General features: G+C 39.1%; 1 protein-coding gene across 2 annotated transcripts in view; it reads left to right on the top strand.

The window, feature by feature from the left end:
- Nucleotides 1-14,961, top strand: part of plce1 (phospholipase C, epsilon 1) — a 98,828-nt gene that overhangs the window by 53,602 nt on the left and 30,265 nt on the right. For both annotated transcript variants that reach the window (XM_046068031.1, XM_046068030.1), the window contains exons 8-14: nucleotides 6,004-6,158; nucleotides 6,483-6,650; nucleotides 12,714-12,859; nucleotides 12,983-13,130; nucleotides 13,291-13,404; nucleotides 13,512-13,621; nucleotides 13,773-13,889. In XM_046068031.1, coding sequence (XP_045923987.1) covers nucleotides 6,004-6,158; nucleotides 6,483-6,650; nucleotides 12,714-12,859; nucleotides 12,983-13,130; nucleotides 13,291-13,404; nucleotides 13,512-13,621; nucleotides 13,773-13,889 — 958 coding nt within the window. The remainder of the gene's footprint in view (nucleotides 1-6,003; nucleotides 6,159-6,482; nucleotides 6,651-12,713; nucleotides 12,860-12,982; nucleotides 13,131-13,290; nucleotides 13,405-13,511; nucleotides 13,622-13,772; nucleotides 13,890-14,961) is intronic.

Genomic DNA, 14,961 nt, shown 5'->3' with positions numbered 1-14,961 from the left:
ACTCTAACAGAATCGACTTCAAGCTGATCAGTGAGTAGAGCAAATGTGACTTACAGTGTGGCTGCTGGTGTCTGAGTTTCAATGACTGAGTAGTACATTTATGGAGAAAGTCTGTCCGCAAGCGTGCACACTTGTATGTTTTGCGTCTAATTAAATATCTTTATGTATATGTTAATAAGAACTACTGTATGTTGCCTAGCGTGGTCCGCACTTAGTTGTTATGCATAGGATAGATCAAGGGGGACTTGATTCATTAAAAAGGAGTACTTGAACCATTTGTCTACATGGTCATCAGCAAATCTGATTATGATAGCAAGTCATTTGCTCAGCTCAAGTTGAAGAAATTTGACACATTTAGCGAGATTAAAACCAGATTTGGTTTTATCTGCACTGTAAATGTTTGTTCATTTTTTGAAAGTATCCAATGTGTATTGTTCACAGATGTTAACCGTTTCATTATTAGTCATTTTAAAAACTACATAATCCTCTGTTGGTTCACTTTACCTTCTCTGTTTTGTGCTGTCTAATTGGTGCCAAATGCAGGCTAACAGTTTCGGTCTTGTCTTGGCAGGACTTGTGGTCGTTTTGTGGTTGATTTATACCTTACAGTGCCATTTGTATCCTCTTAAATTCTGGTTTTCATTTTGTGGTTTTACTGTATCAAATGTCACTGTTGCCTCCAGTCCACTTTTGTTGTTTTTTTTTAGTGGGTAAGGTTTTAATGTTGCTTTGCTCACTGGCAGATAAGCACATACCTCAGAGTGTGACTCAGGTTTTTTTTATGTAAGGGTCAACTGGACCAGCATGCTCTTTTGATTTGTTTTTTCCTTCCTTTACCGAATTGCAAGATTTTTTAGCCTGTAACCAGTAGAAACTATAAGGACAGTGACATTGCAGTCCAATTTAAAACTTTGACAGTTTATGTAAATATCTGATGGATTATGCCGCATGTTTGAAAAACGTATGTGAGGAAGTGTAGTGCGCTCCCTGTGCCCCTTTCATACCAGAAACCTGACAGAATGACAGTCAAGAATGTCAGTGTCTCTGGGCGACTTCACATTGAATTGACCCTAAGAATGAATGTCAAACATGGCTACAGATATGTTTAGACACTGAGGATCCAGTAATGCACCTTACAGTTAAAAACAAAACCACCAAAATGACTTGTGTGTTCTGTCGGATTTGTTTCATGTCACTGTGAAGTTAAACAGGCTGTGCAGTTGCACTGAACTTATTTGGCGAAGGTCCTATGTTTCTTTTTTTGCAGATTGAATGGGCCTCATTCACAGATTAGTTTGACCTGATACCTCTCACATGAAGAGAGTAGTGTAAAACAAACTTTTAAATCTCCAAATGCATTTCCACTTGACTGTATTATGTGACATATTTGATGCTGTAATGTAATCTTTGGTTTCATAACAAGGAGCCTTTTGCTTTAATCAGTCTGAACATCTTATCTTCGACCTGGTTTTTGTCGTAGTCCTCCCCACTGATGAAGAAAGGTCGGAAGAACTTAAACGTTATATTTATGTCTGCAGGTGGTTGTGCGAGTCCATGCAATGTGCATGCAGTGTAGATATCTGATCCAAGGGCGAAACTCCCTGTCATAACTCAGTGTTGTCAACAGTCAGACAGATCAATGTTTATTGTTTCTGCTGCTGCTGTGTGTCTGTATTATGAGTCCTTACACTGTTTATTTTTGCTTGTTTATGTTCACTGTTGTCCATGTGTTAGTTTGTTGTTTACCACTACTTGTTGATTTTTATTCGCACAAATGTGACCTTACTTGAATTTACTTTCACATGCACGTGTGTGTGTGCCAATAAGGACTAGGTAGTACCAGATGTTGTTCGGTTATTTACTACATGCTTTTTATGCCATGGAATCACTATTTAGAGGAACTACTGTTTTGCTGTGATCTAAAGTGAGACTGCCCGGTGCTGCAGTTTGGCAGCATATTGATAGTTTTGGCAGTTGGAGATTTTAATTATAACATTTTGCACCTACTCACCTGTATCACTACAGTGGATCAATCAATATTTGTGGACATGGGCAACTCTTCTGCCCAAAACCAGAAAGCAATATAGTATTTGTTAATAGTACTTCGACTCAGGCTGTTTGTGCTGCACCTGTTTGAGTGCTCTAAATACTCCAGCAGGGAAGTTGTCATCAGCTCTAAACGTGTTTGGGAAGAACAGTGTGCATAGCTGGCAAAGAGAGTTGGCAGGGTCTATGTTCAAGGTTCCTCTCCTTTGGTTGGTATACATAACCTGTTGTTTGCTCAACCAACAAATTAATCGTCAAAGCAGTGTTGAAAGATTTCACACCTTTTCTTCTGAAAAGTCCCCCTGAGTCAGTTATTGGTGGACTGAGATTTATTTAAAATACACAGACACTGTATCTCACTGAACAAGACTCATTTTGCTGTGATGTGGCGTTTTCTAAAACCTTGAAGCATTGATTTTATGTGTGCTACTGTATATGCTGATGGGTAAAGTGGTGGAGACGGCTAAATGAAAGGTACTGTTGCTATAATTAGAGGTGTGGCAAATAAAAAGAAAATGATAATGAATCAGATCATGGCATTAAGTGTTTTTTAATTTTAATTGTTAATCTAATGAAACAACACACACTTGGTAGCAATTTCCTCAGCTTCAGTGATTTGATGAATTTGAAGTGTAAAGTTTAATCTGTAAATCCTTTGTTTTAGAATCACCTCAGCTGGAAAAAGGCTGCAAGGGCTGCAAAGTACTTTTGACGGGCAGCATGTGGCTGCCAGCTGAGGCAATCTACTGGACCAGTTCCAAAACTGTTTGTACCTACTAGTCATTTACACCTCCAAATATATATATATAAAAAAAATAGGGCTTAGGTTTAAAAATAGGCCTGCCGAAATGACTATTTAATGGCATGCTATTTCTTAAAACTGAATTGTCATGAAAATGGTTTAAAAGGATGTATAGCCAATCTACTCCACACACACACACACACACACACACACACACACACACAGTGTGTTTGCATTCAGCTTGTATTACAGATGAATAAACTCATGCATAAACATCACAGGGACATGGCCAGTTAGTCCAGGTTCATGTTCTCTCAGTCTCACAGTAGACTTGCTTTATGCTCAATATCAATATATTGTGTGTTTGTTATATAAAATCATTGTTTCTCAAACTGGTGTTTATGATCCGTAACGGCTCAGGGGCCTTTCTCTCATGGGTTCACAACAGATTATATTAGTTACACTTATCACCATCACTGGAATCCAAGATCTCATTCCATCCGGCCTTCAGTCCCAGTGTTTATTTATCACAGTTTTCTCATGTCATTACTGATATTGGGAGAGTTTGTGTGAAGCTTTGCAGGCAGAAGTTGAGGATGTCATGAATAACACACGACAAAGCACATTGATAATTTTTAATACATTTTTTTCAACTGTTGATTCTAATTTGGGAATCACTGCTTTGCCACAAAACAGTGATTCATGAGAATGTAGATCTTGTTTTTGTATGTTTAGAAAATGATAGATTTAGCTCTTTATAAGAATAAACATTTATGTAATGTATCCACCATGGTTGTTTTCTTTCTTGTCAATGTGTTATGGTTGAATTTTTCTCTCTTCAGAATCTCTTAAGACCTTTTTGTTACTGCCTTGTCCGACACCTTTGTGTTTTCCCAGTTTAAAGGATGAATAAATGAATGATTGAGGCCTCTGCATGGTCATGAAATTCATATCACTCATTTAAGGGTGTCTCCATTTCCACTTCAGAAGGTTAGCATTCTGGGATAGAGATGAGGAGATATTGCTCAGTGCTTGAGAAACGGAAGATTTGATTGTTTTGAACTATAAAACCCCCCACAAGTTATGTGTTATATGCTTCAATTGTTTTTTAATACAATATATAACACCAGTTTAAATAAAAGTATGTATTTTATGGAAAGCCAAGTATCAAAGACAGTCCTTAAGGATATATTTAAGGTATTTTTGGGTGCTTGCCAAGAGCTGACATATGACAAATGTTGTGAACCATAAGTTCAAAAAAATTCACATGATATGAAATGTAGGCTACTACATCTTTCTTGGTTGTTTAATTGTTGCAGCTGTTTCTACATCATTTCTGTCATAGGGCTTGTGTGAAATAGCATTTCGAAGACGTGCAGTATTTATGCATTATAATTTGTCAGCAACAGTTTTCTCCAGTATGCAACTTTATATACAGGCCTTATTTTCTGTGTAATCTCAGGACGTCAGGCTCTTTGACTCTTTCAGCAGCCAAATAGTTTCTATCCTCTGTTTAATTTAATGCAAATATTTCTATGAAAAAACGTATTCCAGGTCTGGACTTTATAAATGAACCATCGTTCATAACCTGTAGTCTGCCTCTCTGGACATTTAAAGGATTTAGTGGATTATGCTGTCTCTCTAACTGTGATAGATCGCTCACACCTGCTTCATAGTGTAAACTGCAAAATTTCCACCTATTCTACTTATCCCTTCCTTCCTCTCTATTTTATCTCTGTCCCCTTCACCATTTCTCTTCTGCTCTTCATTTTTCTTCTTTTATTTTTTTTTTCGTGAGGAGTTTTTTTTTACTGACCTTTTTTCTGCTTTATCCTTCACTCCAGCTTTCCAAGTCAATTTTTTTTACCTTCCTTTCTTTTTTCTCTGTGTTCTCAACTTCTCAACACACACACACACACACACACACACACACACACACACACACACACACACACACACACACACACACACACACACTGAGAGTTCATTGCAGAAGCTGTGAGGCCGGATCCACAAATCAAACTGTGTAAATAAGCAATTTTTTCCCCTGCAGAGCAGTTACTGCTGTTACCATGGCAACCTGCACATCTCAAGGGTTACCAAGGACAACCTTTAAGTGTGTGTCTGCATATGTGTATGCCTACACAATTTTTTATGTGTGTGGTTCCTTGCTTTCATGGTATTGTACTATAAACCTAAACAACGCATTAGTTTTGCAGACAACTGGCTGCCTTCTGAACCATTTAGTGCAGATAAAATGAAAAAATTCACATGCACATGCCTGCCACAACTTACTCTACTGTAGGTATATTGCTACTAGCAACAGCTGCTTGCTTCCGTTGGAATAAAAGCTGTACAATATCAAGGTGGGTTATAGCTTGGGTTTGATCAGTCAGCTGCATTCAGCACTGGAGACCTCACTCCTATAGTCCCTGCCTGAGAAGAAGGGACTCCATGGTGGTCAGAAACTATGTCCCATTGACAATGAAATAGGTTCTGTAAATTTCTGCGATCAAATGGCAGGTGAAATTCTCAAATGATTCCTGGAGAAGCTCCTGCAATGGAAAGGGCTTGTTAGTTTCTGTGGCATCCATCCCGACAGTGTACAGTATGTCTACCTGGCAGCTACAGCTCCAGTGTAGAAACTGTCCATTAGTCCTTTGTTAGCAGAGATGAGGTAGAGTTTGCATATGTGTGTGCGTATGCGTGTAAACAGACAGACTAATGGACCTGACTGAAATCCAAACACAGGAACTGGCAGGTGATCAATGCTGTTTACTTCTAGAGGGTGAAGTGTGCAGGCTTCTCTTGGCTGGTCGAGGGAAAGAGAGCATATGGTATGCAGGGACTGATGGATCAGAAGACTTGAAACATTCAGATTAATCCTGAAAAAGAGATGCACATTTCATTGAGGCTTAAAACGTTTTTATGATGAAAAGGAAACATCAGCATAGATAATATCTCACATTTAATCCCTCCTCTCTCTGATTTCTGTTCTCCATCCATTTCTTTATTTGTATTAGCAACAGCGGTCTCTGCTGTCCTTGTGTACTTGATACTAGTGAAGCCAAGTCATTCTTTCCATCAACCCTTCTCTCTCCTCTTTCTCTTAATCTCTCTTTTTTTATGTGCAACCTAAAATCATATATATGGCATGTGGAAAAAGTAGGACAATTCATGATTTCTCTGCCGTCTCCCTTTATCTGTCTATCCAGAGCGTCAGCTGGCCAACAGTATGACCAGCAGCAGCTCTCTTCCTCCCAGTGTCAGTGGGATCAGTAAGGAGTTGGCAGAGGTGCGCCACCTTGTTCAGTTCCCTGAGGAGATCGCCTGTATCCTCACCGAGCAGGAGCAGCAGCTCTACCAACGGGTGGGAGGAACTTACATGCACACAAACACATAGCTGGGTCAAAAAATATGAAGAATATTCTAGGAAGACAAACATTAATGTTGGTGGCCTGTGTTTTTTAATTTATTTGACAACTTATTTAATGCTAGTGAGGATTTATAAGCACAAAGGATGAAATTGAAAACATATTAATTCATATAAAAGCTAGTATTTTATTGTGTTGGATTTGGTTGGACAAAATAAATATTTAAGAGATGGGTAAAACATGAGAAGAAAATGACTAGCATCACGAGAGAAAAAGTCTATTTCTATGCTGGAAGTAATACTAATTCACTCTGTCTGCAGGTCTTTCCCTTGGACTACCTCTGTTTCCTCACTCGAGACATGGGCATTCCAGAGTGTCAAACTAAGCGCCACCCAAACCTCAAGGCCTCACTGTCAGTGCCCACCATGCCTACCCAGAGTGCTCAGCGAAGTAATGCTGTGGAGGACCTGGTGGCACGCTTCAATGAGGTGAGGAGTCTGCTGATATAAAATGTGTGCATGTTTAGGATTATTATGCTTTTATTTTCTTACTATGTATTTATTTTTTCTCTCATACACATAAACATCTGTGTTGAATGAAAATGAAAGTGTGCATGCCTCCTCGCGTGTCTATTCCAAGTACGTTTTAAAAACTATATAATATTGTTTGTGTGGTTCATCAATGGTGATTTGAATGTCCCGCAAGATGCATGCACAACTCCTCACAACAGTCTCTCTTCCTCTTCTAACACACACACTCTCTCACACACACACACACACACAGACACACGCGCGCACACACACACACACACACACACACACACACACACAGGCTACACTCACACATGCACACTGATCCCCCTTCCTTAAGGGTTAGGGTTACAATTTTAATTTATTCACACACTTCAAAAAGGTTCGTTCTTTTCACACTTTTATTTACAGCATTATATGTTGATATTTATATCATAATAGGCTGTTTATTAACATATTGGGAGAAAATGGGTAGTTCTATGTCAAATCCGACATTGAGCACCTCCATGTAGCTAAAATGGTATGATCCTTGTTTCATAATGATTCTGGAAGCATTAAATCTTCGGCTATTCCTGCTCACCCCATAAAAGATAAACAGCAAATCCTCACAGCTTGAACCTCCAAATTTGACATTTTTACCAGAAAAATTACCAATCAAATTACCTGTTGAAAACAGACGCCCCCGGTACTGGGGACAATGGTGCTCTTGGTGATATTATTGATAGAAAATTTTTTTTTCACCGTTTTAACTCCGAAACCCGCCGATGTTGTTGCTCCGAGTCTAAGCGGGCGCCATCTTGATTATTGCGCAACACCTGCAAGCTGCCTGCCTGCTGTCGTCTTTTTCTGCAGAGAGGAAACATGCCGCTTGAGAACATACGGTGTTTTTTTTGCCATTTTGTGGCCGATCCCTTGGAGATATATAGACATGCAAGGTATCAAATGAAAGGTCTGCTCAAGCTGGATCGATTGATACCCCCCCATCATGTTCCGTTCTCAATCTACAGGCCTGTAAAGCATGGGAGTGCTTTTGGTGACAGGAATGTTGATGAATAATCAATGTTTTTATCAATATTTCAATGTTTTGTAATTTGGAAATTGGTTGTATGGACAGAAAAAGTGTTTTAAAGATATCTATCAATAAAAGTCAACATTTTAACAATAAATATTGCCAAAATATGGAAATTCGCCTGGTATATTTGAAAATGTTGTATGATAACTGTTGTATTTGAGTTTATTTTCATCAGATTTACAGTTACAATTGCATTCTAGGTGTATTAGAAGATATTCAGTTGCATTAAAAGCTTCCTCAGGATGGTTTTGATGGTTTATTGCATTGAAATATAGCTTTTACCAGGCGAGGATAAAAATATCCGATTTTTTCTTTATTGCATCTCCATGTAGTCTGTAAAAATAAAATAAATATATTAATACACAATATACCTTAGCTTCTGACTTTTCAAAGGAGACCAGAATTATGCATCTAGGCCAAATGGTTGAGGAGTTATTCCTGATTCATTTTGGGTATGTAATTTTAGGTGTTTTTCCTGGAAAAAGGTGCCACAAATAATTCATTATCAAATTAGTTGCGAATTCATTTTTTTTCGATCCCCTAATCAATTCATCTACAAATTGTTTCAGCTCAAATGTAACATCCATGTTTTACCCTCTTTTGAAGCCAGTACGCCGCATGCAGCTTTAAGAGCTGTGATGACACAGCCTGTGATTCATCATAGTAACCGTGAAGTCTGCTTCTCCTGATTTGATGGCTGTGTTGAGGGCCCTTTTGTGGCCTCCACTTAATGACATCATCGGAGACAGTGAAAATGCGTGCAGTGCGATTTGACATGAATGTGAAAGGCTGAAAAGCATAGCATAGCAGTAATTGTGTTTTCCTTCAGCTGGGTTCACCTTGTTGTATTTGCCGTGCGAGTCATACCGACTAATCAGCTCACGACTAAAGCACATGCTGTGTGTACACAAGCGCACATGCTCCCAGTGGTGTAAGTTGCCTAAAGTCTCTCGGGACTTGTCTCTTTTCTGCTGTGTGACTTCAAGAATAAACAATCACAACCCTGTCCTGCTGAGAAAGTCAAAGTGAGAGAGGCAGAGATTGGTTGGGAATGATGATGTCATCTTTAAGTTTAAGCCTTTCTCATCAGCTGGTTTTCATTTCAGTCAGCGAGAGTAGAGAGATGCTGAAAAAATTGTTTCCCAAAAGTGCATTGTAGCCATATATGGGCACAGTGGAAAAAGAGTCAAATGACAACAGTGATTCTCCCCGTGAAGACACTGAGGACACTCTCAGAAGAAGATGAGATGCTGGAGTCTTCTGTCTTAGCTGTAACTGTATATCTATGGTTTGGATGAGGATTCTCCTCAGTGATTGTGGTCAGCGTTATGTCAAATATTTACATTAGAAATGTGTTGAAGGATCTTGCAATGTTTTGAATGAATTAAAATTTTTTCCTCATCACGCACTCTTCATATTATAGGGAGTTTGTTCCAGCTTTTATTCTTCAGCATCTTCAACAAACCATCATTGGCACTGCTGCAAATCAAACTGAAACGATTGGTCGATTAGTGGATCTACACACACAAAAATATCGTTAACCATTTAGATAATTGATTAAATTAAGCATTTTTTAAAGCTAAAATTGCAGATTCATGCAATCAGATTCTCAAATTTATGTCTTCTATGTTTGTTAACTGAAAACATTTTGGGTTTGGACTGTTGGTTTAACAAAAGAAGACATTTAAGACGGCACCGTAGGCTCTGGAACTTCTGATTCATTGCTTCATCTTTTGCCTCTTACTGATATTAGACCAAACAATTAAAAGTTATTTAGTTGCTTCCCTAGTTACAATAAGTCATTATTATTTACTTTCTTTTTGGTGTGAAATATAATGTTTTCAGTTAGTTACTATGTGGAAATACATTTACAATTAAGGATTTTTCTTTAAATGATGTTCCAAAAAGAGATATTCATTTCAAGGAAAAAAGTGGAGTGTTACGTAGGTAATATCCTGCTGAAGTTGCCCTGGTTAAGAACTGACAATACTGCCCTGGACTGGATCCACAGAGATATTGCATTATTAGCTTTAGGGTCTGATTTCTTTTCTCACACTTGACAGACAACATTTTGTAAATTGAAATCAAATTTTCCCAAAGGTATGAAAAGGTTTCGATCCTCTTCATTTTCGAGCCATGTATGGGAGTGAAAGAATACACGGTTACAGAGGATAGCGCGGCAAGAGAACATTTGGACGCAGGGAAGCATGAGCTGTTTGGGCCCCTTTGTGTCTGTCCGGAGTGTTCAGCTTTGACGGGGCGAGTACAGTATGTGCTTGTGCGTTCAGTGTGTAATAGTTTTCTGTCAACCTTGGTTATGTAATTCATGTATCAAAGAGAAACTGACCCTCATAGTTGAACTTATAACACACACACACAGATGGAGACGGACAGACAGATGGGCACATAGACAAACATCAAAGGGAGGATCAGTTTGTATCTAGCTTCGGTTCTCTGTGTGTTTGTGTGTGTGTGCACGTGTGTTGCGTGTGTTTATGTGCACACATGTTGCGTGTGTGTGTGTGTGTACACATGTGTGTTCTGAAATGTTGTCAAGCTGCCATTAATAACACCTACCTCTCTATCTATCTATCTATCTATCTATCTATCTATCTGTACACCTTCATATCCTGTCTATAATCGTTCATACACTACACTGAGTACACACTTTTGCTATCTGAAATATCAGTAGAGATGCCAACTCTGTACAATGCCTTGATCTGTAGCGATTCAGAAAGCCACAGATTGTTTGAGTGTTTTAGATGGTGACTGTAATTCAGCCCAGCTGCTGACTACAAGTGACTAATAGCAGATTTTCAAGCATCTTGGCGCTCACATCCTAGCAAGTACAGAGTGGGGGTGTAACAGATAAGGGACTGTATGGCAGTACAGTAGTTTGTCAGTAAGTCATGTACAGTACAGTTGTTTCTGGAACAAGCTTATGCACAATTGAAGCGCTAAAGAGCAAGATGATGCATTCTCATCAGCTCCAGGAGTGAGTTTGAAAATAATTTCTCACTTTAATAAAATTGGCTTATTGAAAAAAAAACCCATATTCTTAATTACAGTGAATCTGCAACACCTAGATGAGGTTGTGCAGTTTGTTCTTAAAATCATAAAATAGTGTTTGGAGTACAAAGGTTCCTCGGGCTTCCCCCAAATCGCTGATATTGAAGTTCTCTTCATACTTTACTATTTAATTAAGTTCACCTTTAAGTCAGGACAGCCATTACATTTTAGTTGAGATCCCACCGCAAGACCTGTTTAGTTGTTGAATTGAATTATTGTTGAAAAACAAATCCTTTCAAAGTCGAATAAACTTTAAACCTCAATTACGTTCTTCGCTCCGCTCAACTGCATAATACATTTTGTAGGAAAAGTGGTGGCACTTAAGTTTTTATCTTTTCGTGTTTCTCAGTTTGAGTAAATAAAGACGGCACATTATAGTGAGAGCATTTTAGAGGAGACTGTCTGAGATGGATTACATTTTCACAGTAACCTCCCCAACCCTCCGCCCCCCCCCCCCCCCCCCCCCCCCCCCCCCCCCCCCCCCCCCTCATGCCCATGCTTCTATCACACAGGAATGCATAAACTGGTGTGCTTTTGCTCATATTGGACAGGGAGAAAATGTGAGACTTAACAAACCATAACACTATTAACATAAGTGAGTTTGGAATTATGACAGCCAGCTTTTTAAGAGTCTAGCAAAATAAAATTCTGCATTTAATCAAAGACTGTAGATTATGAAGTAAGTTATCTATATGTACAAGTTCATATTTAAGATGCATGTATATACTGTGTGTTAAATTGTTTATACATGTGCCTGAGATTGATATGTGAGTATCCATGGTCTCATACCTAGTGTATGTTAATGGGGTCCTATTCTGTAAAGGGAAGTGGATGTGGTTGCATGTGTTATGTATGATTGTGTATGTGCTTGCTTGGGAATTAGTTCACTGAGAGGTCACAGGTGTCACGGGGGAAAAACATTTTACCAGTGTTTCATCACAACCTCAAACAAAAAGTCTACATGTGAAAGAGATTACTTTGTTACGTGTGTATATGTGTGTTTTTGTGGCTTTATTTAGTCCCTGTAAAGTCAAACTGTGGTGGGCTTTACAGAGCCTTACATAACCCAGTACTAGATCTCTGGGCCAAGGGGATGTTTTTACCGCCTGCAAGGGGGTTAGGGAGTTTCTGTGTGTGTGTGTGTGTGTGTGTGTGTGCGCGCGCATGCTTTTGTGTATGTGTGAATATATTCATGAGGCTCTAACACACACGTGACAGACACTAAAGAGAAAGAAACGGCGAGATTGAAATCTGATCTTTTCCTGTATTGTGAGTTAGTTTGTGTGTCTGTGTTTGTGTGTTAATCACAGAGAATGTGAAAGGAAGCTGACCCTGATAAATATCTGGTTCTTCCATCATGTCTTTTGCATGTGCTTGAGAGGCAGTCAGTGCAAAGAGACAGAGTGCAGCTGATAGATATCAGATCTCATTCTTTCGCCTGTGTGTGTCAGTGTGTGGCAAGCTGGCATGGCCCTGTGCATACATTACCACTTTAGAAACAGCTTGCCATACCAGAATTTAAAAGAGATGACATGAGCACAAGCGAGACCACACACACAATAAAGAGTTTCAACTGAGCGTCATTTAGCTGCAGTGTCTTGTTTACTGAATTTGGACATAGCTAGTTACAGCCTTGTTGTAACACACTAACACACTTACAAGTCATCTTCGGGGTTGGTACATGAAGTCATCCTTCATGTAGATTGTCCAATCAGAAATTTCCACTGTTATTACTATTTTTATTGATGTAGCTATGTGCAGCATGCTCCCATTTTTTTTTGTTTTTATTAAAAAATATGTTTGAATGTGTTCGGACACCACATCTTTCAAACAATGATCTCATAATGTGATAGTAATATCTTTTATGTAAAACTCGACAGGTGAGTTCGTGGGTGACGTGGCTGATCCTGACAGCAGGGTCCATGGAGGAGAAGAGAGAAGTTTTCTCCTATCTGGTCCATGTCGCTAAATGCTGTTGGAACATGGGAAACTACAATGGTGTCATGGAGTTCCTGGCTGGACTCAGGTTTTAAGGCACACGCCGACACTAACTCAAATATGCTCACATGTTGTACACAAAAAAACTGCACACAGACAAAATGTCACACTTTACCAACTGACATTTGACATCTTCTTTGACCCCCCCAAGGTCCCGCAAGGTGCTGAAGATGTGGCAGTTCATGGATCAGTCGGACATCGAGACCATGAGGAGCCTAAAGGATGCCATGGCTCAGCACGAGTCTTCTTCTGAGTACAAGAAGGTTGTGACCAGAGCTCTCAATATCCCAGGATGCAAGGTAGGTTGCTGTTTTATTCAGGGAATGTTTTTGGCATGTAATGGCTATGTGGGTCAGTCAGTATGTGTTTCATGGTTATAATAGCAGTGAACAGTGAAATAAAATAAATAATTCAGTACAGTAAAAGCCATAATGGGATGCATTTTTCTTTTTACCATAGGTGGTGCCATTCTGTGGGGTTTTTCTGAAGGAGCTGAGTGACGCGTTGGATGGGACAGCAAGCATCATCAGCCTCAAACATCAATCTCCAGATACTACAGAGGACTCAATAGAGGTACAGAACATGCACACCTCTCATAGAACTGACCCGAGCAGGAAGAATCCGACACCATTTTAGTAAAATTCATCCTGCTTTGTTTCTGTTTGTCCTCCTCGGTCTAGTTTGTGTCTGACTACAGCGGCCAGCACAACTTCATGCCACGGTCTGGTCCAGATGGTCTACACGTCCCAGAGAAAGAAGCAACTGTCAGCAACATCCTCCAAATTATCAGGTATACTACATCCTTGAAAACACATTCTCAAAGAAAGATTATGGAATGACAAACTTTATGATGTTCTGTACTTCCCAATTTTGCTGTGATCTCAAACCCTCAAATTTTCTTTCACTTGGCTGCCTCTGACTCTCCTCTTTCTACCCATCAGATCTTGTAATCGTAGTTTGGAGGCAGACGATCCCGACGAGGCGTCTACCAGTCCTTCTTCTGCTGGCCCATACCTTGCGTCCAGAAACAACTCCTTCAGGGACCGCTGCCGCAATCAGTCAGTCACCCTTTCTTTCACCCTTTTTTCACGTGACACATAAGCTTTTTATTTTTTTTCTTTACAATTTGATTCCCTCAAAGTCTTTCAGTGTGCAGCATCAGGTACCCAAAAGCAACTCTGGATCTCATAAAAATGTGTGTCTTGTTGAAGGATACCTTAGAAGGGTGGTTTCTGTCAGAGGGTCTTGACCCCATCCAGCTGAAGGATTATCTTGTTACCTCAGCGTGGGGGATGTTGTGCAAGTTGTGACAGTTGAGACATACAGTACAGTTTCAAATGGCACACAGCCTGTGATGTCGGTCCATCACTGGAACATCATGTATCAGTTGATTGCATACAGCAGTTGTTTTCACTTTTTGTTTACTGTGTGTTTTTGGTGTGTGGTGTGTAGAGCAAGTATTTTCATTAATTATTCTTTGTGATCTTTTAATGACACCGAATTTTTAATGTTTAGTAATGCTATAAGTAGTCTTATTATGAATGTCAATATTTATTACTTGACCATCCACTTAAGTGGAATGTCAATGCACCCTTAAACTATTTGACATTTCTTTTGGTGAGACACTCCTTTAAGACGGACTGGAGATATTCTATTGTTTAGCAATGTGACCCTTCCTGCCAAGGGTCGGTTTCCAAAATTGAGTCTTTTTATTCTATTATTACTCTTGTTCGTTCACAGACAGTGAATCATCGACAAAGTAGAAGAAAATGATCTGTTGTATATAGATTTATATCGGAACTATGAATACTGCCATGCTGTGAATGATTCACACGGCTGGTCTCTCGCACATTTCAATTCAAATTAGCTTTATTGGCATGAATGTGTAATAACAATTTTGCCAAAGCATCATACATACTACATAACAATCAACCCCATACATTTCATTAAACAAGTAATTAAAGCGTAAAGTAATCAAAGCGTATGTGTGTTTGTGTTAAAAAAAAAAATTAAAATTAAATAAATAAAACAGTAAGTGTGTGTGTGTGTGTGTGTGTGTGTGTGTGTGTGTGTGTGTGTGTTAAAATATATATATATATATTAAAAATTTAAATAAAATAAATAAATAAA

This window comes from Micropterus dolomieu, linkage group LG14 (assembly GCF_021292245.1).
Source record: "Micropterus dolomieu isolate WLL.071019.BEF.003 ecotype Adirondacks linkage group LG14, ASM2129224v1, whole genome shotgun sequence".
Classification (NCBI taxonomy): Eukaryota; Metazoa; Chordata; class Actinopteri; order Centrarchiformes; family Centrarchidae; genus Micropterus; species Micropterus dolomieu.
The sequence above is the reverse complement of the archived record's forward strand: the minus strand, read 5'-3'. Positions and strand labels throughout refer to the sequence as shown.